This window comes from Embiotoca jacksoni, unplaced genomic scaffold (genome assembly GCF_022577435.1).
Source record: "Embiotoca jacksoni isolate LCO1_2020_lvr unplaced genomic scaffold, fEmbJac1.0.p SCAF_7, whole genome shotgun sequence".
In the NCBI taxonomy this organism is placed as follows: Eukaryota; Metazoa; Chordata; class Actinopteri; family Embiotocidae; genus Embiotoca; species Embiotoca jacksoni.
In genome coordinates this window covers 1,882,314-1,907,195 of record NW_027185425.1, presented here as the reverse complement: position 1 = coordinate 1,907,195, position 24,882 = coordinate 1,882,314, and the positions used below count along the sequence as shown (strand labels likewise).

Here is a 24,882-nt window from a genome sequence, read left to right as displayed (position 1 = left end):
GCTTTCACACTTCCTGCATTTAATTTGTGCTGCAGATTTGTGTAATATGAACATCTTGACATATGGGCTTCACTCAAAGCACTTTAAAATGGCATCTGAAGAAGTCAACACCAATTTTATTTATCCTTAATTTTCTTTAGGATTTAAAAGAAATATTTTATTCCACACTGTCTTAACAATCTATCAACCCAAAAGTCAGGAATTAAATATTCTGAAGATGTTCTAGATCGCTTTAAAACTCCCTTTATACACATTTCTGCTCGTTTAAACGACACATTTTTTGTTCTATTTGGAAACTTTGAACTTGACTTTGAATTAAATTGAGCGTTTGAACAATGTTTTTCTGCACAGCATGAGTTTATAATGAGCCGCTGGGAGGTCAACAAGGTTTAAAAGCACGTTGTAGCTGAGCTGACTTTATAAGTGTAAAATCTGTTCTTAAACTTTCCTATTAATCCGTCCTTCCTGTTCCTCTGTAGATTCCTCAGTATGACCGCAGTCGTCGCCCACAGTCCTGTCATGTCTCTCAGCCTGATATATCTGGCTGATCGCTGTCTCCTCTGAGCGGCGGGTCAGGGGGCTATTAGCTTGTCATATCTCTATCTGAGGCCTCCGGCTCCGTGCGGCGGCGCTCACATTCCTCAGTCGGCACCGGCTGACGAGCCGCCGCTCGACCTGCTCCTCCGTTCAGCTGCTAGTAAATCACTGCCCGCCGTAATCTTCATATGGACGGAAAGTGGTGGCAGGGAATCTTCTCAATTCTGCCGTTTTCAGTTTTATGTGGACGGTTCATCATCCTGGTGGACAACCTCTTGCTCAGAAATGAAACACACACACACACACACACGCAAATTTCAACTTTGACTAAGTTTCTAAACCTAAATATTGGAATATAAGTGAGTCTTACCTATTTTGTCACTTGTTTTACAAGAGCTAACTTTGAATTTACAAGGTCGTATCAAGAAATAACAGATTTTTTTTTTAAAGTGTTCATATTAATATGCGCCGTGTAAGTTTGTTCACAAAACACCACACGCACCTCTATGATCTGATGGCCTGGCACTTTTTGAGGGATTTTAATACATTTTTGTTCAGACAGGCAAGAGTTTATTTTGCTGCTTCAGTTTTATTGAACTGAATTATATCTGTAATTGCGTCCAGAGTGTGGTCAAAATAATAGAAACAGTTAATAGTTCAAACACAACAATAAATCCTGGAGTTTGCATTGTTTTCTCAATCAACTGGAACAATTGTAAGGAAACCTTTTATGCTGCCACTGAGGTCACTTTGCCGATATTTTGGAAGATATGGAAGATTTAGTTGATTATCACCGACTACATTGAAATTTAGGCCTCTTGCTACAAATCTAAATCATATTTTGGAGGTGTAGTTAAAAGAAAATAGTCTCATATTTGATTCGTACAAGGAAAACGAACGTTACATAATATCAGCCGACATGCTTGCATTTTTGAAATATTTGCATTAAAATAAGACACTTAACCCCTTTTTAAGACTTGCCTGGAGAGGATTAAATACTATGTTTGCAAGGCCCCTGGTTCAGCAGTGAAAACAAAAGTCCCATTGAAATCTTATCTATAACGGCCTCATCCAGGATTCAGGACCTCATTATTTCAAAAATTCAGGCTGAACTAATTACTGCCCTGACATTAACTGGAGAGTTGAACCGACATGTCTCTGGCATGCTGTTGACAGAAGTAAAGCACTTCTTTTTTCAGTTTTTATGTGTCTATATTTGGTGCCGTTTCAGATAATTACGTTCTTCGTGTGCTTCTTAAATATGATTTATTGAACCTGAATTGGCCTGTTTCAGGTACGTTTTCCTCTAACAGATGTACACAATAATTAGAATCAAGTGGTGCTTCACGCCCAGAGTGGAGCCTGCACTGGTGGAGGCCAAGTTTAGAATCTGGAAGAGATCATGGTCAAGTAGTTGCTAGTTTGATTTTGTGTGCTGACACCGGTTACAAAGAATCAATATCGAATCAAGGAGGGTTGAATTCCCAGATAAGCGCTCTCGGCCACTCTGGCTATTCATCATAAGTCTGTAGAAACCTGATAGGTCAGAAGAAATTATATTCCAGCAGGAGTGGGGCCTCCTTATCTCCCCATAGCAGGGGAACAGGAGACATGCCGATCAATACCAGGCCGTTGTGTAGTACTTGCAATTATCAACAGCTGATTCTGTCCTCCCCCAGCTGCATCTTTTAATACCACATAATTACAAGTTTGGGGACAATGCTCGCTGAAAGGGGATTACAGCTTTGGTGAAGTATGTTTCATTCTTCTCTCTGCTTTGAAATAGCTATAGGCTGAGGAAGGGGAGGATCAACACCATCAAAATATTTTATTATACACTTCATACTCTGATATTTGGCTTCATCTAACATTTTTATTATTATTTATTTATAGTAATGGTGAGTTTAAAGTTCAAACTCGGACCTGTGGTAGGAGGTTTTCACGTCAAACAACCACCAAAAACCTTTTCAAAAAAATATGAGGTTCCTTTAAACCTAGTTTTATTTCTAAACTGAAGTCAGCCGGGTTTACTCTCCACACATCCCTGATCGTCACTGGAGGGGAGATTTCCTCTCCAACATTGAGATATTTTTCAGTCTATTATGGCGCCAAATTGTGGGAGGTCGTAACAAATGAAGCAAAGGCTCCAACACCTCCTGTGGTATCCTGGCAGTAGCCTATCGCAGCCGGCTGAAGGGCATCTAATGATGGACCGGAGGCGGAGGCAACAAGGAGAGCGCCGGTGCCTCTGACTGACCAGGGAGTCTCACTTCCGACAGCCACCACTTTGAGACCGGATCGACGTGCGCGACCTGAGCGAGATTTTTTTTTACGCACAAAGTTTGGCTTTACGCACGTATTTATTGCGGCGAAATCAGATTATTTATTTTTTTTGTGGGGGGAATTATCTCTCCCAACGTGTCGATTCTGGGCTTAACGCAGTTTTAGGAGACTCGGCGTTCAACCTATTTTCCTGTGGAAGCTCCTGCTTGTGCTGCGCTGCTGTGTGCGCGAGAGATTCAGCCGGGACATCCAACCATCCAATGCCGGAAGAGTCAGCTCAAACTGCAGCTTCCTTTTTTTGACAGCAGCTCATCCAAGAGCGCAGAAAGGAAACACGTCATACTTAAAGAGGCGAAGATGCGACGTTTGGCCACAGAGTTGAACCCAAGACTGCTCCAAAACGCATGAGACTCTCTCAGGAGTTCAGGTCGGACTAAACCATGTCGGCGCCGCTCGGAGTTGTGCGTAAAAGTACCGGACAGGAAGTGAACTAATTATTATTAAACGCCATCCCTCATTTCCATATCTAGCGTGAGTTGGCTGGACTGCAGCCAATCACCCATCGAAGGGCAGCTCGAGTCGTGAAAGCATTATCCTTCCTCCATCATAATTACACTGACATGCGCAATCTGCACACGGGCATCGACACCAGCCACCGATCGCTTATTTCACCGTCCCCGCTCCCCCTGAAGGCTCCCATTCGCTGCTCGTAGATGATTCTGCGAAAGGCAGCAGCGAGTCGCGCAGCCAGATCAACATGTCCCGCCGCAAGCAAGCCAAACCGCAGCACCTCAAGTCAGATGAAGAGGCGACGCAGACCGGACTCCTCCGCAGAAACGGTAGGTGTCCGGGAGGCTTTCGACCACTTTCACTGGGTTTTCTCCAGCTGCTGTCGATGGACCCGCCGGTTCAAGCAAGAACAGCTGGCGTCCAAGAGCAGTTTCACCAAGAGCTTCTATTGCGAGGAACGTTTTAAATGGAAGACGAACAAATTTAGGTTGGATTACTTTACTTTTTCTGCGTGAAGCTCAATTTTTAAGCTTATTTATTTACTTTTTAGTTTGAAGTGTGCCAAAAGAAACCTTGTTTGTGTTAAAAGTCGAAAAAGTTCTTGATCTGGTCACAAAAGGGAAATTATATTTAGTTTTTTAATGCTTTATAAAGAATCAGATCTACATTTAATAACTGAAGGTGTTATTGGCAAACTGAAAACAATTGAATTTTTTTTTCAAGACCATCATATTGTTTTACTTCATTAATATCTCCTGTTATAGGAACAACGACAGCACCGGCAAAATTCAAACAAACATACGGGAAAATCCCCCAGTGATGTTATATTGTCAGGTTTGATTTCTGCCGAGTGTTGTCTTTTTTTTCTTTCTTTTTTTTTTTTAACATTTATTAATTATATTTTTTAGCTCGAGGCTTTCTTGCCTATTTTCACACTTTTAATGATAAACATTTATATTATAAACCAAATGAAAATAATCTGAAAGTAGGAGATTTTTAATTATGTTAATAATCACAACCGTATTATTTAGCCTACATGTATGTAAGCACCTCTATATGTTAAACCTCAACAGGATTGTATACAAATATTATGAATGCAACATTTCTAATATAATTTGTTACCAGATCCCAAATCATATTGCCAGCCAATGTTGTGATACACCAGAAGCTTTAATATTTAATTTATCATTTTCTCTTGGTGTACCTGCAGGATAGCCTGCATGTTATTTGAACCTTTTAATCAACACAGCAGCTGAGCACAAACTCATTTCAACTGTAGTATTTTAACCCTAAATTAATCTGATCAGATTTAAATGTTTATCTAAAATTGATATAATTTTGAATTTAATTCGACCTTCAGATTGTGTCCAGAATCTCAGCAAATAGTTTTACAACCCACCAGGCATGATTTGACAGCCTATAAATAGAAATTAAATTATTCTAATGTAATATCACTGACTTAATATCGTTCATGTTTTACATTAGTGTTAACTTTGTTAATCTTTTATTGCTCCATCTTCTGTTTTGTTGTCAAAAGAAAAAAAGGCCCGTAAATAACCAGTTGAACTCAATAATTCAGATTTTCACCAACATCGTCGTTGAAGTTTTTCTTTCATATTTTTCAGTAAAATCAAACGTGGCTGTATTATTTATTTGTGGTTGTGAAAAGGTGTGGAGTGTGGAGGAGGCCCTCGTCACTCGGGCCCTCCCACAGCCCTGCAGCCAGGCAGGGGGCTCCGCCACTCTGCGATGGGCTTTGATTGAGCCTGCTGACTTAACCTTTGTCAGCCTCACCCTGCGAGGGGCAAGTGGTCCATGTCTGGATCATAATACAATTAGTACATGTGAACCGCTGACCTCTGAAGCCCAGAGGTCGCGCAATGGAAGCAGAGAGGCATTAATGCTGGGCTGAGAGTCTTGTTTGCTTTTCAGCTGCAGCTTCACCATTACTCTTTTCTTTTACTTCCCTCATCGCCAAACCACACAAGAGACAGACATAAATCTGTTTTCTGTTCCTGATGTTATGGATTGAGTGAGGGTGACATTTTAAAATAAATTCCTATCAGTGTTATTATATTTGGAGATATATTTAAAGGTTTAAATCAAATCTGATCTTCTCTTTGTTTTTCTTGGGAGTAAATCTTACAAAGTGAAAGACAAAATCCCAAGCTAAAACAGTCAAAGTGTTTTCACTCCTGTGTTTGCTGAATCGCCTTGGTGATCTTCAGACCACCCACTCGGTGGGCCGAGGACTCTGATTATTTACCTCTGACGAGTTTGACTTTCAAATGGATTTCACGACTCCACTCTGGTTACAGTCTTACTTTCTAAACTGAGGAAAAAAGTTCAGATCAGTTTTTATTATCTCAGATGTGCGACAGTTGGAAGCCGAAGTCTATGATGTGTTAACTAATTTCCTCATTAATACAGACATTGTGCTTTGTGTTTGCATGAGGATTTGTTGAGTGTGTAATTGTAAATATACCAGATGTCTCAGCCTGTGTTTAGCTTTGAGCACACTGGGGCTGATTCTTTTAGGTGGTGAAATGTGGTGATAACTGGATTGTACGACTGCACTGGGAAACATGAACACACTTACACACACGTACACAAAATATGCACACATGGAGGCACACACACACATTCATGTTAAATTTTGTGCTAACACACATGCAAGTTTAAATGGCTTTAAAATCCACATTTAGTGTGTTTACTGTATCTATGCTGCATGTCAGTGTCTTATTTCATGGCTCATCATGTGGCAGGAAGTTGTGACAGTAAAATATTTGTAAAAAATAGGGTTTGGAAAAAAAAGAAAATTAAATAGCAGAATCATATCTAAACCTCAAAGTCACAGTTTTTCTACATTTGCTCCTCTTTTAATTGTATTTCTTAAATCGGCGCAGGGAAGCCCGAGTGTGTGTTTGTGTGTGTGTGTGACACTAATTTACTGATTTCCTCAGATCTTTCCAGCTGGTATTACTGTCTGTTTCCTAATGGGGCAAAACCTGAACAGATGCAACAGAGAGTGTAAAGTGTGAAATCTCGTCGCAAAGAAGGTCACGTGTCAGCTACAGCAGGAAACAAAAAGAAACTAAGATGTGAGCTGAAAGACGAAGGAAGAAGAGTTGCAGTAAAATGTGTGAGATGTGTTTTTAGACGGCAAGTTTTGAGGATTGATTTTTACAAAGCCACACAAGTTAGGAAGGAAAATAACACATCTAAAATGTGACATCCTTTTATTAGTTTCCTTTGCATTTATTTCAAGTGTGGAAGTGAAATATTTGTAATAAAGCAGCTCCATGGTGTTTATTGAAGCTGTGATATTGTAGATTGATGTCAATCAGTGAGATTAATCTACAATCGATTGACTGGTGTTGTTGATGTAGAATCACAACTTGTGTTCTTCTGGAAATGGAGGAAAACCATTAAATGTATCATGAGAACATAATTATCATGTTCTGTTATCACGTTCATATCATGTGTTTCAAACTGCTTGAATTGAATGTTTCTATAAAACTCGTCACCAGAAAAAAGATGAAATCAGTGCTTTTCAGTTGAATTCAAATGATCTGAACTTGTATTTTGACCAACACGTTAAACCCACTTGTTTTTTAGCTGAACAGAATTATACAAATGCACAGAAAAATCTAAGAACGGTATCGAATTTCATTATCTGTTTGAATGCGCAGTTGAGAGGTCAGATAACTTCAGTATACGTACTGTATTCTCACCATGTTTCTGTTGGGCAAATGTATTCTAGATGTGTTTTGTATAATTGTATTCAAAAAAAATGTTCTATTTCAGCCTGACAGGTTTGTTATGTTCGGACACTGTGGGGCATCTTGTGGATTTCAAAGTTCAGTGGGTTTGAACAATGTCTGCCCACACAACATGAGTTTGTAAAGATGGGTGGGGGGGGTGGGGTGGGGTGGGGTTATACTGTGTGATAAAGGAAAACGTGTCCTTTTTGCTGAAACATCAGAACCTTAAATGATAAATTTCACATCCTTATTCTTATTTTTTGCTTCCTTTTTCAGACGTCGTGGCGAGCGAGGAGACCAGCGGAGGCAGCGAGGAAACGCACATCTGTGACAAATGCTGCGCTCAGTTCTTCTCTCGGACCGAACTGAGCGAACATCAGAGAGTCTGCACCGAGGATCCCTTGGTTCTGATAGTGAAGGACAATGAGGGGCTGCCCGCTCCCGAGGAGTCCCCCGCCGGGCCCTCTCCGGTTCCCAGCACGGCGTCCAGCGACTCGTCTGCGGCGGAGTCCGCGGACGCCGGCTTCGAGCTGGGAGAGGCGCTGCTGAATGACAGCGACAGTCTGGATAATTTAGACGAAGGGAGGGAGCGGGACGAAGCCATGGAGCTCGAGCATTGCCCACCGGACAAATACGCTGCGGCTTCCAGCCCTCGGCATCCGGACTCAGCCGAGTCCACTCCCCCCCAGATGTCAGCAGCTGGCAGCTACAGCCTGCCGAGCACAAACGTGACGCTGGAGATCCTTCACAGCACCCGGGTGGCCGTCGCCCAGTTCTCCCAGGGGATCGGCGGCATTGGTTCGGGAGGGAAGGCGGCGTCGGCAGCCATCCCGGTGATCCTGGAGCACCTGCTGGCTCTGCAGCAGCAACAGGTCCACCAGCTGCAGCTTATTGAGCAGATCTGCAGCCAGGTAGCTGTCATGAACAGACAACCAACTCAAGCAGCATTAAACCCGGTCTCCAGGTCCCTGTCTCTGGCTCCTAACCCGTTCCCCTCCCAGGGCGTCATCCCTCCTCCCATCCTGCCTCTGTCAGGAACGATGCCCTCCACCATTAACGGACAGGCTGCCGTGTCTTTGTCGTCTATGCTCGAGAAGTCGCAAAGCCTCCCCTCACAGACTATATGTGGACAGTCCACATTTAGAGACGTTACGTGTACCTCAGCCTCCTCAGAAAACCCCACCCCGTCTCTCTCCAGCAGCAACAGCATCTCCACGCTGCTGCCTCCGTACACAGGCTCACACACCAGCAGCGTCAGCAGCACTCAGAGCTCCTCCAGCCCGCTGCCTCTGGCGCAGAACGGCCTCCTCAGCTCCTCCTCCAGCCTGCCATTTCTACCTCAGAGCCCCCCCAGCAGCGTCATCTTCCCCAATCCCTTGGCTAGTATCGCAGCCACAGCTAATGCACTTGACCCGCTCGCAGCCTTGATGAAGCACAGGAAGGGGAAACTGCCAAACGTGTCCTTGTTCGAAACCAAGCCCAGCCCAGAGGAGCCCTTCTTCAAGCATAAATGCAGGTTCTGTGCCAAAGTGTTTGGCAGCGACAGCGCTCTGCAGATCCACCTGCGCTCCCATACAGGAGAGCGGCCCTTCAAGTGCAACATCTGCGGCAATCGCTTCTCCACAAAGGGGAACTTAAAGGTGCACTTTCAGAGGCATAAAGAGAAGTATCCTCATGTTCAGATGAACCCCTTCCCCGTGCCAGAATATCTCGACAACGTGCCAACGAGTTCTGGGATTCCCTACGGCATGTCCATCCCTCCGGAAAAACCTGTCTCCTCGTGGTTGGACAGCAAACCTGTCGTAGCAGCTCTGCCGGCCTCTATGGGTCTTCCGCTTTCCTCCACTATTACCAGCTTGGGAGGCTCGAATGACCCTACAGGTGTCACGGCGTCTGTCAAATCTCCCTATCAGCCGGCTACCGGTGAATGTGTGTCCGTGTCGCCTAACCGCAGAAGCAGTGAGGCTCGTTTCTCTCCTGTTTCAGAGTCCAACCGCGAGACAGAGGCCTCCAATGTACTGAAAACAGAAGGGGTTCACCTGCCCCAAAGCTGCACCCTGAGACTGAGAGCCAACCCGGTCACCGAGCCCAACAGCATCTCGTCTGTGGCCACCACGCCCGAACCCTCGGCGTCTCCCGTCTCCGACTCCCCTCCCCTCTCGTTGCACTCAGAAGATACTAGATTCCCATCCGGCGGCTTCCTGGATTCTATGCAAACGTCCGAAACCTCAAAGCTTCAGCAGCTGGTGGAGAACATCGAGAAAAAGATCACGGACCCCAACCAGTGCGTGCTCTGCCACCGCGTCCTCAGCTGTCAGAGCGCGCTGAAGATGCACTACCGCATCCACACGGGCGAGAGGCCCTTCAAGTGCAAAGTGTGCGGCAGAGCTTTCACCACCAAAGGAAACCTGAAGACGCACGTCGGCGTGCACAGAGAGAATCCTCCGGTTCAGGTGCAGCACTCGTGTCCCATCTGCCAGAAGAAGTTCACCAACGCCGTCGTTCTGCAGCAGCACATCCGAATGCACATGGTCGGTCCGGTTTCAGACTCGACGCCGGTGGACGGGCTGCAGGAGGTGGACGGGGACGTGTCTGTCAACGAGAGCAACTTTGACAGTCTCAGCAGCAACGGCAACGACTTCACCGATGATATTTCAATGGAGGATGATCATGAGGAAGAGGAAGAGGAGGTAGAACATATGGAGGAAGGTGTGAATCCATCTAAACCCTTCATCTCTATTGGTGACTCTCCTCCGAAGTCCTTCGCCGTTATGTCAAGTATAGCAGCTCTGGAGCACCAAATGAGGATGATCGACTCCACCGTGAGCCTCAACCACTCCTTCGGTATCAAACCCCTGACGAACGGTTTTAAAGACAGCAGCCTGCTCAGTATCGACGCTGCTCGATCAGATAAAAGGGTGGAGAGTTGTCGTGAAAACAGCCCGCATGTGTCCGAATCCTCCCGTTCTCCTCGCGTGTCGGCGTCTCCCTATCAAAGCAACTCAGAAGGCATGACGATCAAATCACCGGCGGCGGACAACAGCAGGCCCGAGTCCCGGGAGCCTTTGGCAGCCTCGGTGAAGAGAGAGCAATCTGAGTCTCCGACCTCCGCATCGGCAGCCGGCCAAGAGCTGAGAGGAGCGCAGCCCGGCAGACTCGCCGTGAAAGAGGAGACTCCTTACAATATGTCGTTCCAGCTGAGCAGAGACCGAGGTGAAGATGAAACGCCATGTGTAAAATTCCACCAGAATGAGTTCAGCGTTGGGCAGATCACTTCATTCTTCATTTCCCCCGCAGGTCAGAGCGTCCCCGGCCTGGTAAAGGCGGAGGTGAACGGTCACAGTCAGCCCAACGGCCTGATGGAGGGCCTCCACCCGCCCTTCGGCGTCCACATCGCTCCGGCTTACCCGTCGGTCTGCAGCCCCGGTATGACCTCGCTGCTCGGCCCCGCGCCGCCTCGACGGACGCCGAAGCAGCACAACTGCAACGCCTGCGGGAAGAACTTCTCGTCGGCCAGCGCCCTGCAGATCCACGAGCGCACACACACCGGGGAGAAGCCGTTCGTCTGCTCCATCTGCGGCAGAGCGTTCACCACGAAAGGCAACCTGAAGGTAGACAAAGAGTTCCTCTTCCGTTGTGCTGTCTGGGTTAAAGCTGATTGGTTGAAGTGTCTTTTGGGGAACAGAAAAAGGACACGTATAATCAGTCAACTTATTGTCTTTAGACTCCAAGTGATTTATGTTTGACACCGTTTTGTTGGATAGCGATTAAGACATCACTTCCTGGGACTGTGTTTCACTGTTCTAGTGCAAGGCACCAAGCATAGCAGCAACGTAACCTACTTGCACGAGTAGAAAAAACTAAAGATAAACAGGTTCTTTTGCATAAAGGTGTTTCGCAGGAAAAAAAATCCTGAGTAAAGAGAGAATGTAAAGTCAGATTGTTTCTTTTTTTGTCCAAAAATGTGTGAATTCCACCTTTACAGTATAGTTACACTCAAAAGAATACTTTAACACCCAAGAAAAAAGTGAGAACATGATGAAACATAACACTGGGAACGTAAACCTTTCAAAATAAAAGTCTCTGCTGAATCCACAGGATTCTGCAGGATTTATGTCCTGTTCATCAGGAGAGTGGATGCTTTGGCAAAATCTCTGCTACTGACTACTCAGCATTAGGCTGCAACTAACAATTGTTATCATCATCACAAACTTTTTTTTATGAACAATTGTAATCCCTTTGTTTATAAAATGTCAGCCAATTTTAAAACATACGTCAATCACAATTACCCAGATCCCAAAGGGGCACCTTCAAACTGCTACTGACGCCCCAAAATATTAAATTTTTCTGTCACATAAGACAAATAAAAGCTGTAATCTGTCACATTTGAGAAGCTGGAAAAGGACATATTTGGCATTTGGGTGTGAAAAATGACTTCAGTCATTACTGAACAATCAAAATAGTTGCTGAGTAATCGGTTAATCAACAAGTCTAAAGAAAACACCCATTCTAGTCCAACTTTATAGTTTCCCATAAAATATTAAAAGATTCAACACGCTTAAAGTGTGTCGGAGAAGTGTTGCATTATGGGTGATCATTCTGTAGTTCATTAGGAAGAATAAAGTACCAACTTTTATTGGAGGGGGCTTGATAACTTTGTGTTTTGCAGTAAAAGCATCCAACGCATCTAATGCCTTAAACGTCTTTCTCAGGTTCATATGGGAACCCACATGTGGAACAACGCACCAGCCAGGAGGGGCCGGCGTCTGTCGGTGGAGAACCCCATGGCCCTGCTGGGTGGCGAGGCCATGAAGTTCGGGGAGATGTTTCAGAAGGACCTGGCAGCTCGAGCGATGAACGTCGACCCCGGATTTTGGAACCGTTACGCGACGGCCATCACCAACAGCCTGGCCATGAAGAACAACGAGATCTCAGTGATTCAGAACAGAGGCATCTCTCAGCTGCACCCTCTGACTGCAGGCATGGACAGAGTGAGCACCGCAGGAGGTCCAATGACCGGTCTGACCAAGACAGCCATCGACCTGGGGAATAACAGACATTTTTCTATGCTGATCGACGACAGCAAAGAAATCGGTATCAATTGAACAAAGCTGAATGTTGATGAAATTCTTATGCAAATTATTAAAATATTTGTAAAACATCTTGTTTGTTCTTATGTATTATATATATAGACTTCAAAAAGAACTTTTTATCAATTGACAGAGAATAGTAGGATATTCACATTTTGCTATTTTACTTTGCAGTCATTTGTGGATGTTTTTTTCTATACTGTTAAGAAAACTCGCACCTGAGAAATCCTTCGGTGCTCCGATGTACGGTCGCTCTGAAGAAGGGAACATGTGTTCAAATCAATAATGCAAAGAGTCTGCTCTCTCCTCTGGACAGCTGCCCACTGCTGCTAGCTGGTGCAAAGCACAAAATATGCTCATAAGTACCCACAAATATGAACTGCGAAGATCTGTTGTCATTGTTACGGTGAGAACTTGTTATTCTTAAACAACAGTTGGACCGAAATAAAAACCAGAACACACCATCTGTACGTAAACGCTTGTCTTAATTTCATTTCACAGGTTCATTCATAGAAATTACACAAACAGTTCAACTTGAATCATTTAGTTTCCTGCAAACAGGAAACATCTGTATGATATAAAACAGGAGAGAAAGTCTGTTCAAATGTTTATTTATAGATTAGATTTAGACTTTATTAATCCCACAGTGGGGAAATTCTGTAATTTTATAAAAAAAACAACAACAACAACAACAACAATAACAATGTCAATAATAATAATAATAATATAGTTCTGCATTGAGGTTTTTTTTTATTGGTCAGTGTACACTGTTTTTTGATTGAGAATTCCTTGGGAGTTGGATTACTTAAAAAAAAACAAGAGGTTTTCAATCACATAAAACATTTATACAGCATCCAATTTACAGTCTCAATTAAAAAGCTCAACGCATCTTATTGGTGAATAGTTTATTATTTTTTTTATCCGAATCAGAACAGTTGTTTTTTCAGATTTAATTTGAACTTGGATGATACCATGTGCTATGCAAAATATGAATTTCATTAAAGATGCTCAGGGTGTCATTTGATCATAAACACATTTTTACTTGTTCACCGTGACCAAAACAAATTTGAGATCACCTGTGTTGCCTTCGAGGCTCCTAGAAACCGCCTACTGCGAACTGTAACACAACTTTCATTCACGCAAAACAATCTTTGTTTAAATGCTCGGGTTTAAAATAAATAAATAAATAAATCTGTCCCTAAAAAACAACGTTGTGCAATAAGTAGACAATACCCTCTTTGTGCTCTCTGGACTATAAATGAAACTTCACCGCTGCTGATTTGCGCGCGAGTTTCCCCAGTTACGACATTTCTGACCTGTACGTGAATGCGACGTAAATCCCCAACGGTTGTTTTTTTTTTTTTTTTTTTTGTGACGTCAGGCTGCGTACTGCCCAGCCAAGATGGCTGACAGCATCCTACTAAATCCAGTGCGGAAGAACTCGAAGGGAACTCAGTATTACAACTCAGCCAGACATTCAAGGTACGGAGAGGGGAAAGGGGAGAGGGTTGGGTGAGAGGGTTGGGTGAGGGTTTCTCTGTTTCTTCGGTCGCGTACTTAAGAAAGAGCCGTTTGCGTGAAATGTGTACGTTTGGCCGCCTCGCTCGCTTCCCGGGGTCTCCGTAGTTGTTAGCTTGTGCTAGCTGACAGCTCCCTCTCCGTTGACAGCTGCACCACCACCCCAAACCCCGCCTAAATAACTCCTCCACCTTTACAAGTCCTGTGTAAAATAATAATAATTAAAAAAAAAAAAAAAAAAAACCTCTTTAACTTCTTAGTTAGTTGTCAGATTACCCGCCGACCGCTTCGTCCCCTCTGGCGTTTATTTATTTATTTATTTTTTTAATTTCTAGTCACGTGATAGTTTTCTCTGTGTTGTCACGTGACTGCAGTCATCATTCAACCAGCTTGTTAATTTTTCAGACTGGAAGAGGATGATCTAAATAAAAGCCCTCAGGGTGAGGGATGGACAGGCAGCCTTATAGGCACGTGAGCAGGTATACTTTCTTCTCCACTTCATGTATTTGAAAGCTTTGTACTTTTTTTTTTTAATTATTATTATTATTATTTTTTTTTTTTTTATAGCTCCACACGTTTGTTAAAGATTAAACCAGTGTTTCGTAATCTGTTTGGCTCCTGATGTCTTACAAAACAAAAAAAATCAACGTGTGGTCAGAGGTCACATTTCTCTTGTTCTATGATTTGTTTGGATTTTTTTTTCCTTCTCACATGGTTTCATTTCAATACATTTAAATTATCTGATACCTCACAAACAAACAACAACAACAACAAAAATCAAAGCTTAGAGATTAGATTAAAAACTAAAAAAACAGAATTGTGTAGGCCGTCAGAGCTTTGCTTTTCTTCTTTCCTCTCCCGGTAATCATCTGACTCACAACCCCTCCCATTTATCTGCTGTCCCTCGATATAAAACTGGATATAAACCAGCTCAAACTAGCTCCACCTGCAGCAGTGTCAGCAAAAACATGCTGCTCACGCACTCGTGCTTCAGTATTAATAATTTAATGATGTCACAGATAATAATCTGTCAGTCAAAGGGGACTGAACCAGTACTTTGACTTTGATACTACATCTAAAATAACATTTTACTGTTAATACTTCTGCACTTTTACTTCACTAGACTTTCTCATTCAGGACTTCTACTTGTAACCGTGTATTTTTTTTTTTTTTACAATGCTGCGTTGTTGCTTTTACTGAAGTAAAAGATCTAAACACTTCTTCCACTCCTCTTTATGATTGTTCAAGAAAATATTTGTACCTAGAGTCCTTCAAGTGCAGCTACTGCAAACGGCTTTGCACAAAGACGGCATGTTTACGTCTCTGTCCACTTCGCCAAAGTAACATTTGAAGTAAGACTTCATGGGGATTTCACGTCTGCCCCACTGAACTCCTCTCTCATGCCGTCGGTGATGAAGTTAACATGGCACTGTATTGATCCCTGATAGGAAATGATCTCACTTTGGAGGTCGGACTGCTCCAGCGTTTTGGTGCTGAAGCTGGTGGAGAGTCACTGAGAGAGCTTCTTTTTTTTTTTTCTTCTTTCCGCTGACCCTGAAAACAGCTGTTGGCAGCGATGTCAATGGTGCACCGGAGAGCCTGGAAATGTTTTTACAAACCAGCCCACGTTCCTGCAGGACGGAGAGTTGAATTGTTATATAATCAGATGTGGGTGTTCCACAGCAAGAAACGCTGAAGATAATAATGTACTTTGATGGCAAGTTTCAGCGGCGTGTAAACATTATTTTTAAAAAAAAATTGTTTTCAGCAACAACAAAATCATTCTTGCCATCATTTTACTCTTAGATGTTCTCGAGCACTAGAGTTGTACCATGTCTTTTTTTTTTTTTTTTTAAACAAAATCCTCTCTCCATTTATTCCCACTCAGTTGAACATTTATTTTGTTGGTTGATTCAACTTTAAGATTGTATTAAAGCACAGAGTGTGTGCAGCTGAACAGGCTTACACTTATTGGTAGAAATGGGGTTGACAAAACAGTAGTAGCAGTTCAATATGATACAACTGCACAGCACCACAAACTGCATACTCAGCACTGTTGTCTCAGCTAGTTTATTTGATTTAGTGCGAGTTGGTTCATAAAGTTGCTTGTCATCTAATGTGGTGTGTACCGTGTGGTTTTATTGTTTTGTATGTGGTTATGTTTTAAGAAAGTAAATCACATGATCCCCATAATGACACGCTCCCACAGGAAAAGTAATACGGTCACAATAACGTGACTTATTCTTTAAGTTTTCAGCCCACCAGCTACGCCTACACCAAAAATCACAACAGAATTATTTACATGGACAAATAAAATGGATTCAAAATGACGGATTAAGAATATAGGCATATAGTAACACTTAAAAAAAAAAGTAGGTCTATTTCCTGCAAAGTTTTTGCAAATGATTGTTCATCTGATGAATGTAAAATCTTTTGTGTAATGCAGATCAGAGAACTGATTTAAATCTTTGATCTGGATTGTTTCAGGCGGTTTAATGGTGGAAACGATGATTAGGTAATAATTTGATTTGACCAACTTTATAGAAATTCAACTCGGTAAAAACTTATCATCTAATTCTAAATTGAATTTGTGAAATCAGGACTTACATTGAACAATAGTCGGTGTACATCTTGTGTTAAATTTAACCTGATAATTAACCTGAATTGCCATTTCTTTTCACCTGATAATTTATTTAACTTCATCTCAATTCCCAGAAAAACTGTGACCTGGACATTCAGAGGTGCTGAACCAAGCTAATAAATGAATTTACATTCATGAAGTAATTAATTACTTAAGATAAAGTAAGCTGGCCAGAGGGATCTGTGCTGTAAGTAGCACTGCAGATGACTGAACATGTGCGTTTTAAAAGTCAGCAGGGTTTGGTTGAACTTCGGGATGAGACTGAATAAATAGATTGGTTTCCATTTTATAGAAAACACCTCCGCTACTCTCACAACATCATTTCATATCCACTGAATTGTGTTTAAGACATGAAAGAACTGTGAACTATCCAAGCCTTTTTCTAGTAGTGCTGACGATGCGTCCCCGTCCTCACAACCAGAGCTTTGGAAGTCTTCATACTCATAACTGAAACGACTCTTAATCACTGGGGGGGGTCTTTATCTCCCGGCTTCTTTAACTAAAATTGCAGGAGCTCTGCGCTGAAACAGAAAGTCGGGCTGCAGCAGCTCCTGCAAGCTCTGCTGTGGCGTGGTGAGCAGCTCAGTGAGAACCAGTGTGGATGGTTGATGTTAAGCTCATAATCCCGCTGATTTATGCTTGTTCACAAGTCCAAGGTACATGACACTCATTCATTTACGGTGGAGTTTTCCATCTTTTGATTTCTTTCTTTTTTGGGGGGGCAAATAGATTTACCTCGACCCCCCCAAAAAAAGGTTTTCCGTATGTCTTTCTGTAGAAGTCTGGAAATTGGTTTTAAAGTGCAGACTGATTGGTTAGTTTTCAACTGTTGCTCACCGTAGATAACCAGCCTGTCAGGAACATTATATTCACACAGCAGTTAGATATTCTTTCACTTCTGTTTCAACTTAAGTGTAAAAACAATGGAAACCTTTGTTGTTCAGTTAATTCATTTTCATTTGTGGCAGTTTTCACTGAAGTGTTTCTATATTTAAAACTCGCTTTTATTTTTGTCCTCAGTCTGTGAACAGAAACAACAAATCAGCAAATATTCACACCTGCAGTTAAAACTCTCTCCGGCTCTCATTTCAGGCTTTTCAAAAGCAATACGCAATTGTTTCAATATAGAAACTAATGTAATCAGGCAGGTAAATGGGCCCCAGCTGCTTTTTATTTTTGTAATTTTTTGGGGGGATGTTGAAGTGGGTGTTTCACTGAGGAAGTGGTTGTCAGTAATGAAAGCTGTTGGTAGTGTCCTCTATGACGTGGCATCAGCACTCTGGTTGTGGTGTTCTTCCAATGTTGTCTGTTGGGATTTCTACCATAGAAATGTGGATGTTTTGGTGTCTAAAATGTCTCATTTGCTGGATCAGTTTGATTAACCGTGACTCTTAAAAAGTAGTCACCAGATTTCCTTTTAGACCATAGTTAATAGACAGAAAATATTTCAAAGCTGGGGGATGAATTCTTGTGTTTCTTTTGATAATAGGTTTGTCTCGCCAAACAAAGTAAAGTTGGTCTGCATGGTGACGTTCAGCAGATGTGATTGAGAATTCATGATTGTTTCAAAAGGAGGTTTTATAGAGTGTTTCATATTTATGGCGATATATCACAGGTAGTTGTTTTTTGAAGTGGGGAAATGCCTTGACTTTATACTGTAGTATCCAAAGGAGCTACTGTAGTGAAGCTGATATCCTCCGTGGTACCCGGGACGTACTGTGATGTACTAGAATTGACCTAAATATCAAATATATTACAGGAAAACCATTTGTTTTTGGTGTTTACTTCTGTAGATCGGTGTGTTTCTTCTTTTCCAGTAATCTTTATTAAATCCCTGCGTTATTGGTTATGTGGTTTACAGTGACTTCTCCTGTGTTGTGGCCATGTAGGGTTTTCTTGTAGGGATCCAGACTTTCTCAATTTGTCAGAGGGGGCCTCATGAATGAGACAATATGGTCCTCTCAAGGGTGTTTCTTTACGTTGTGAATGGGAGACGCACTCTACAGTACTCGCTGATGGAGGAATTGAGCCGACCGCTCCAACCGGCTTTTATTCTCAGCTTTTCTTCTGTGCTTCGCTGAATGTTGCACATCTGAAGAGCATTCTCTCAATCTTGAACCTTGACAGTCAGCTCACTCCAGAAAGTCCAGGGATGCCACACAGCCTCTGTTTAGATCTACACAGTGTTGCTCATGTAGATTAAAATAAAGATTATTCTTTATGTCACGCAGCAAATAATGTAACTGAGTGTTCATAATCATTTCCATTCTTAAAAATTTCCTTTTTTTTTTTTTTTTCCATGTATCCTTATCTTCATTCATTCAATGTTCCAAAAAGAGTGGCATCTAAAATGTACGAGGCTGCAACGGCTTCTGAAGCACAAAGTATTATCTCTAATGCAAAGTAGTGGATCCTGCTGAACTCAATGTAAAAACAATTCTGAGTGAAGTTTCCTTTACATTTTTTTTTTTTTTTTTTTTTTTTTTTTTTTTTTTTTTTTTTTTACTGCTCTTGCAGATACTCTTTAGAAGATGAACCGTCTAACTTGGATGAGATGCCTCTGATGATGTCGGAGGAAGCCTTTGAGAACGATGAGAGCGACTACCAGACGCTGCCGCGGGCCAGAGTCAATCAGAGGCAGAGAGGCCTCTGCTGGTTCCTGCTGGGAGGCTGGAAGGTCCTCTGCGGCAGGTACGTCTGCACCACTACGATAATGTTGTTAGTCGGGTCTTTCTTTTTTTAAATGGCTGATTAGTGATCTGCGCATGATGCCTCTTTTCCTCGTCTCAGTTGAGTCCTGCTTCTTTTTCAGAATAAACCATTTATATCGAAAAAAATGGCAGATAACATGTTTCTGTTTCTACACGCTGCTTCTCCCACATATTGTTTACCTTCTCCAACACAGAGTGTTCTTGTGTGTTTACGTCAACATCATGCTCTTCCTCTTATTTAATTGTTTAATAGGTATACATTGCAACCTATCTGCAGTGTGACTTATATCTGAGCATGAAGGGGGACAGGTTGCCAGTTCAGGTTCACCTATAAAACTGTTATTACTCATAGTCTGAGAAGGGTTGCCAGGTCTGGTATTTTTTATGAAATATGTGTACGTGTTGCTTTTAAGCTTAATTAAATGCTGCACTGCAAAGTCGTGTGATTTAAAAAATAAATAAATAAATGTTCTATCCGTAGATTACATCCATTGTACTTCCATGTGGACCTTTACCCACTCTTGAGAGTTGTTTTATCGTTCTGTAAATACTTCCATAGTGTATAATGTCAGTAAGTATGCCTGTGATGAACAGTTTGGATTTCGAACGCACCGGTAGCTGTGCATGAAGTGCAAAGATAGGATCAGGGCGGTGATTTTGGTCGAGTTCCTCGATGCGCACCATCAGTCCAAAAAGATTTTCAGGTCAAACAGCACATGGCGGTTTATCCCGCTAATGATTAATTTGACAGGTTTTGCCCTCTAACGACGCTCCTTTCTGGCTAAGAGGAGTGTTTGTTTATTCCAGAACAACAACATCGTGCAACATTTATGAAAAAACAACAATTGTTTGTGCTGTGCTTTAGTGCCCAAAAAGTAACACTGACTGATGCAGGAATTTCACAGGATGTTGAGCTCTCCGTGTGGTTTTGTTGTTCGTGGTGCATCTCCAATTGAAGCTGCATATTGATCCCCCTCCCCATCCCCCCACTAATGAACAAATCGGATTTTTCACAGCTGACCAGTTTGATGCTTTCCAGTAATTTTATGTGTGCATAGTGTGGGATTATAAAACACAAATAATTCACACTGAATAAGCCCCGACTGTTCAAATGGCATATTATTTGGATAGCATTCATTTGCTCAAATAATCGCTCTTATGAATCTGGACTCAGAGTGCACAGAGACGGGCAAAGTCGAGGCCAATACAAACAAGACTTTTTACCAAAGTTGATTTATTTAGTTTCATGTTTTGCCAACTTGCTTAAAAAGTGGAAAAGCCAAGTCGTTCAGCATGACGGTATACACTGACACTCTAGCCTCGTTCCCCCCAGGTGCCAGTTTAGGTCATGCTCGCATCGAGCCGCTCTCATTGAAATGTATCCCCACATCATGCCACTGTTTGTATTTGATATCAGATATGGGAGATAAGCCCCCATTGTAGTCATTACCAGGTTGAGAGAAAGTCACATACTTTTTGAAAAGTAAATGTCAGTCTGAATCTCGTCTCTAGTCTCTTCTTAGAGTTTTGATAATGTCACAGTAATAATAGTGATGGTCCACTGGAAAGCAGCTGTGAGCTAAAGGTAAAACTAACACGTGAATGATATGAGTCATCTTCCGTCATACAGTAGTTTGACTTCCTACAGGACATGTAGCGTGTTTGGTTTGAGGTCGAATGGCGTATCCAGCTCTGAAAGTGTCTGACCCCCGCAGTGTTCAAAGGGGAATTCCCGCCTTGCGGAGATGCTGACCTTTTCCAGATCACTCACCGAAAGGACTTCTTTATAAAATTGCGTCAAAAGAAAGCCTTTAAAATTTAATTAACATTGACAAGACCAGAGATATAAATAACACTCGGACTGTAGGAAGTAGCGGGGGAACAGCTGTGGATTAAATGATTTAACAGCTGAGAAATTTAAAGAGAATTGAGGCTGTTTAATTGTGAAGTATTGATATTTGTTAAAAACATTGCCTGTTGGGTCATAAAAAAAAAAAAAAAATCCAACAGTTTATTGGCACAAATGTTGCAAATCTGATCATCAAACACTTAAGATATCTCCAACACAAATACAGAATGATACGGAAATATAAGAAAGTGTAAAATATGATTCACTCTGGCTGAAAAGCTTGATAGTTTGTTGGTTTTCAGTTGTTCTCTCCATTTTCTAAATGTCTAGCTTTACATACATGAAAACATATTCTGAGCTGGTTAGAAGGCCGTTCTGGATAACTTGTAGTAAAGAGTGTATTGAAGAGACCAATCAGATTTGAATGTTTTAATTCCCATTGATAGAATGTGGAAATCAGTGCCGGGCGATCGACTCCTTTGATTAAAAATGTTGGTATTTTTCAGTGAAAGTTGGTTTAAACTTTATTAAAAACTTCAACTAAACACTGTTTTTTTTTTTGTTTTTTTTTTTTACTTGGACACCCTTTTTGTGCAACTTTCTTCTTTAATACAGAATTTTTACATCACTATGAAGTGATAAAAGAAGATTTAGGCTGCAGCCTGAAAAAGTATTTGGTATATACCCAAGTTCACAGCCATCAGTTACGATAAATCTTTAATTACATAACTTAAAGGCATGTACTGGTGTAAGACAGATGTTCACTAAATCCTATAAAACTTCAACCAACGGATGATTTATTTTCTGTATTTTGTTTTTTAAAGGCCTGAAGAGGAACGGCTTAAAAATTCACATTTTTCTATAGCGAATATGTTTTATGGTTCCTACCTGCCCTGGATAAATTTAAGGTGTCATGACAAAAGTAACAGTTACCTCTTGGTTTTTCCCAAACCCGAGAGCGGAAACCACTGGTACAAACGGCCAAATTAAACTCCGCTCATGCGTTTAACAACTTTTGGTTAAATCCCGCTGATATCTTCCTTTCTCAGCTGCTGTGACTGTCTGGCCCATATATGCCGGAGGAAGAAGGAGCTGAAGGCCAGGACCGTTTGGCTCGGCTGCCCGGAGAAATGCGAAGAGAAGTACCCCAAAAACGCCATCAAAAACCAGAAGTACAACATCGTCACCTTCGTGCCCGGGGTGAGTTGCACCTCCGCTCTTCAGTCTGTGTCAAATTACCTGAGTTCCTTGTGTAACAGAATTCACATTTCATGCTCTTTTTATTGAGTCTACATTCCCTCCCTTTTTTTTAATTTTTTTTTTTATGGTAGTTCCCACTGTGGCAGTCCAACCTTTAGGCTGACGTACACTGTTTCTTTCCACAGATTAACAGTATGTAAAGCGCGGGAGCATTCACTGCTTCTAATTGTTAACTATTCTGTCATTAAGTGACGGGTTTACACTGTAGGGGACATCAGAGATCCATCAGAGTTACTTATTAAAAAGCAAATGGTTTCCATGATTAAGAGAGCCGCCTTCGGCCGGGGCCATAAAATGTCAACTGTCTATTCGAGACGTAGGTATTCTCATCGACGGCGAACAAAACGGCTGTTTTTCCTCCCTCCACTTTGAATTATTAAATACACACAAATTGAGTTCAGCAGTATGCATTTTCCTCTAAAGGTCAGCGGGTTCATTAACTGTAGAGGATCGTCCATTGATTCCATTGTCTCTGATAATCTGTGACTAGACACTACACTCTCATTATTGCAAACATTATTCAAAATTTGACCTTAGATGGATAGGATACCAAGGGCTCCCCGTGGATGGATAGCCCATTAGCAAAGAGGGCCTCGTTAAGTCACAGGTGCTGCTTGTGTAATATAAGAGAGTCTCTGGTGAATTCCACCTGAAACGAGATCTGATCGAGTCCAGCTCTTCGGGATTTTATCAGCAGAATCGGCCTGTTTTTCCTTCTTGGTTTGTTACCGTGGTCACGTACGGTCGGATTATTCTGCCAACTTGACAGTGTACCGAGTTACCATGAGAGATCCGTAACCCTGAACGCCACTTGAAGCGCACGTTCTCAAAGTGTCCGAGTTTCCATTAGGTTAATGTAAAGTTAACAGCATTAACGTGTATCTTATTCCCCCCGCCTCCTGGAACATGTACAGTAACCCATCCCGTCTGATTTGTTCCTGCCGCATCCTCTTTTGTCTTGTTTGCAGCTGTCGTCATCTTTGACTCACCTTGCCGACATGTTCGCTCACCTCACCGAATCTTTGTCTTCTGTCCCGTCTCAGGTTCTCTACCAGCAGTTCAAGTTCTTCCTCAATCTCTATTTTCTGGTGGTGGCTTGTTCCCAGTTTGTGCCATCGCTGAAAATTGGATATTTGTACACGTACTGGGCGCCTCTGGTAAATGCACTTCAGTTTTTATTGGGTAGTTTATTTGTAGAAAACACATCTTGATCCACACCAGAATATACAAAAAAATGCTATTTCTGTATATTTGTAGCAACATTTTATGACTGTTTGGTCATAAATTTGGGCTTTGAGAAGTTGTGATGTTTTTTTGTATGTCATACGTAAAACAATAAATAGATAAACTCATAAGATAATCTGCAGGTTAACTGGTAAAGAAAATAAACTTTATTGCAGCAGCCAGGACAGCCCTATAAGCCTGAGTGTCTGTCACTGACTGAATGATTGAAGTCATATCATTGGTCGGCCGAACGCAGCAACTTCCTGTATCCATTTCAAATTAAAAGCTCCTAGTGTTTCATGCAAAGTCCAGCCATACACTCCTTTTTTGACCCAGCCTTGTTTATTATCTAACTGTGACAGTGTTGCTTCCAGTTCAGTGAGAACCTGCTCTAATGTTTGTTAATGTTAAAGGTACCATGTTTTACACTTTTCTGGTGTTTTATTTGCCGTGTTGATATCCAGAAAAATATATTTTTGTGGGTTTCAGCACTAAAAACCAGGTCAACATAGTTTCGTATGTGGTCTTTTAAGCTTCTCTCTGGAGCTCTACCGAGAACAGGCTGTTTTGTTTCTGTCTCTTTAAGGGACACTTCTGATTGGCTGACACTTTTCTGAATGCCCAGGCCAATCACTGCTTTCCTTTAGTCTTGTAGCGTCCTAGCTCCACCGATAAAAGCACCATTTGCCTTATTTTTCCACCTAAATGTTTCGACAGTGGGCCATGCTAATGGCCGACATGTGACACGAGTGCGAGTTTGTGACATCACACACTTACGGAAGTCCAAACAGCACCGACGCTGAGTACGGGCTGTGTGCATTTGTCTGTGTTTTTATCACCGTCACATTATTTACTGTATTTAGCACCCAAACTGGCTTAATGATCAAAAAAGAAATGGAAATCTGAATTAAAACCGTATGGACCTTTAATTTGATGCTGGACAGGCAAGGTTAATAAATTGTTGTATTAATAAAAAAATTTAAAAAACACTCTTTTGTCACTCAGGGTTTTGTGTTAGCTGTTACAATGGTGCGGGAGGCTGTGGATGAAGTGCGACGCTGTCAGCGGGACAAAGAGATGAACTCTCAACTCTACAGCAAGCTCACAGTGAGAGGTTAGTGAGCGGAAAACCTGTCCACCCTCCTCTTCCTCAGTCCTGTAACTGACATTATGATAACGGATACTCCAGTGTACAGTCGAGCGCTCCCCGTGCAATTTAGAGACGGCACTCTGCTGGATCTACACTTGCAACAGGAGTCATTCTTCCCACTGTAATTGCATTGATTTTTCTCTCCACATTTCTCCGGACTGTATGATCTAAGATCTGTCCCTTTGTTGAATGTGCGGTTAAAATCCCCTCGTGTGGTATCTATGACCACGGCCAAGGTTGCAGCTTCTCACAACCCGTGTGTGTTGATGTGCGTGTACACACTTATGTTTGCTTGTGAGCACAGTAGACGAAGAGGAGGAGGAGGAGAAGATGAAGAAGAAGAAG

The 24,882-nt window shown here is 42.1% G+C and overlaps 2 protein-coding genes across 8 annotated transcripts in view; both read left to right on the top strand.

Moving 5' to 3' along the window:
* The first annotated feature begins 2,769 nt into the window (after positions 1 to 2,769).
* sall3b (spalt-like transcription factor 3b) lies at positions 2,770 to 12,646 on the top strand. The gene is made up of 4 exons (XM_069176566.1): positions 2,770 to 3,659; positions 7,371 to 10,307; positions 10,392 to 10,705; positions 11,807 to 12,646. Exons 1-4 carry the CDS (start codon positions 3,578 to 3,580, stop codon positions 12,197 to 12,199), a joined length of 3,726 nt encoding a protein of 1,241 aa, XP_069032667.1. The 5' UTR covers positions 2,770 to 3,577; the 3' UTR covers positions 12,200 to 12,646.
* Positions 12,647 to 13,568: 922 nt separating this feature from the next.
* Positions 13,569 to 24,882, top strand: part of atp9b (ATPase phospholipid transporting 9B) — a 40,903-nt gene continuing 29,589 nt past the window's right edge. For 6 of the 7 annotated variants that reach the window (XM_069175805.1, XM_069175804.1, XM_069175803.1 and 3 more), the window contains exons 1-5: positions 13,569 to 13,666; positions 18,861 to 19,034; positions 21,953 to 22,103; positions 23,207 to 23,320; positions 24,393 to 24,501. In XM_069175805.1, the coding sequence (XP_069031906.1) occupies positions 13,587 to 13,666; positions 18,861 to 19,034; positions 21,953 to 22,103; positions 23,207 to 23,320; positions 24,393 to 24,501 (628 nt within the window). In that variant the 5' untranslated portion in view covers positions 13,569 to 13,586. Of the gene's footprint in view, positions 13,667 to 14,107; positions 14,182 to 18,860; positions 19,035 to 21,952; positions 22,104 to 23,206; positions 23,321 to 24,392; positions 24,502 to 24,882 lie in introns of all 7 variants that reach the window. The other variant, XM_069175801.1, reaches the window with a different exon arrangement.